General features: G+C 36.2%; 1 protein-coding gene across 1 annotated transcript in view; it reads left to right on the top strand.

Moving 5' to 3' along the window:
- The window catches only part of LOC119592604 (UNC93-like protein MFSD11), a 10,581-nt gene that overhangs the window by 5,175 nt on the left and 4,021 nt on the right, over positions 1 to 1,385 (top strand). Inside the window, 1 exon segment of the mRNA XM_037941488.1 lies at positions 512 to 681. Within this exon segment, the coding sequence (XP_037797416.1) occupies positions 512 to 681 (170 nt within the window).

Genomic DNA, 1,385 nt, shown 5'->3' with positions numbered 1-1,385 from the left:
GGTCAGAGCTACATAAATGCGTAAAACAAAGGTCAAGTTCAGTGTGAGGTAACCACTGTGCCATCACATTATATCCATAGCCAAAGGCGCCTGCGATTGATGTCAGGCTGTTTGTTATATCCAACCTTTGAAAGGGGAGTGGGAGTACCATGCATTTAAAAAAGTACCATGTTTATTAGTAGCAGTAACAGTATTGACAATATCAATGTAATATTATCATAATCACCGAGAATTTCGTGAAAAAAAACGTAAAATAATTGTGTGCTATTACAAAATGACAGTGATCTTTATTCATAATTCCTGCTCAACCACACGTCACAAACACTTACCAGACACCAATATACTCGTACGTGTCAGTCATTACAATGTATAATATTCATTGTATCATATATACTATATATAAAGGTTCCTTGGAGTATGAAAACTTATTACAAGGGTTCCTCCAAGGTTTAAATGTTGGGAATCACTGCTATAGCTACGCTCATTATTATCCTTTTCTATCTGTGTACAGCAAGTGGTGATCAAGAGCATCCAGCTAGATGACCCAAGCTTCAGGGGCTCCGGCTACATCTCCCTGGCCGTCATCTACGCCGTCTTCGCCACCTTCAACTGGCTGGCCCCGTCTTGCCTCAGCTTCCTGGGGCCCAAGCTCACCATGATCGTCGGCGGCGCCACCTACGTGTGGGTATATCGAAACTCTTTTTTTATTCCTATCTCAATAATCGAAACCTTAGAACTGGAGTTATTAGCAATGTGTAGAAATATGACTTCCTTATTCTAAATAAAATTTGGTAAAATTTATAATTTTTTACAGAAATTCTTATAATAAAAAAGGAATAAAGAATAAACATCTATTTTTTGTGTAATGGCTATTATGAGTTTAGCATTTTTCAGAACTGTGAAGTGTAGCTCCTTTCACAGATGATATAAGTTTTGAAAAATATCTCTGTTCTTTACTCGATTTTCCTCATATTTGCTTCAACAGTATTAGTCATATACACTATCACTATTGAAATCGCATCTAATTACATTGTTTACTACAAAAAACTATTATACCTGTTAATGACTGGTGCGGACCATGTGTCTAACGCCAACAGTTCTTTCACTCGCATGCATAGATACTCTGCTCTTAGCGGAACAGTAGAGTCTGGCCTTATGATTCGTAAGAAGATACAAGTATAAAATCTAAAGAGCTGGTGTTTTTGCATTTAGGTACCGCCTGATCCTGTCCTTCTTGCCTTTAAGTCGCAAAAATGAAACATAATTTGTTTATGCAAAAAGATGGTGTTTTTTCGATATCGTTCTTGTATTTTTTTTCTCTCTCTAGTTTTTCATGTAAAAAAATAATAATCAAGAAAATTAGAATGAACATCATCTTATCATTG

The sequence above is a fragment of the Penaeus monodon genome, chromosome 30, assembly GCF_015228065.2.
Source record: "Penaeus monodon isolate SGIC_2016 chromosome 30, NSTDA_Pmon_1, whole genome shotgun sequence".
In the NCBI taxonomy this organism is placed as follows: Eukaryota; Metazoa; Arthropoda; class Malacostraca; order Decapoda; family Penaeidae; genus Penaeus; species Penaeus monodon.
This window is presented reverse-complemented; position numbering and strand designations above follow the sequence as displayed.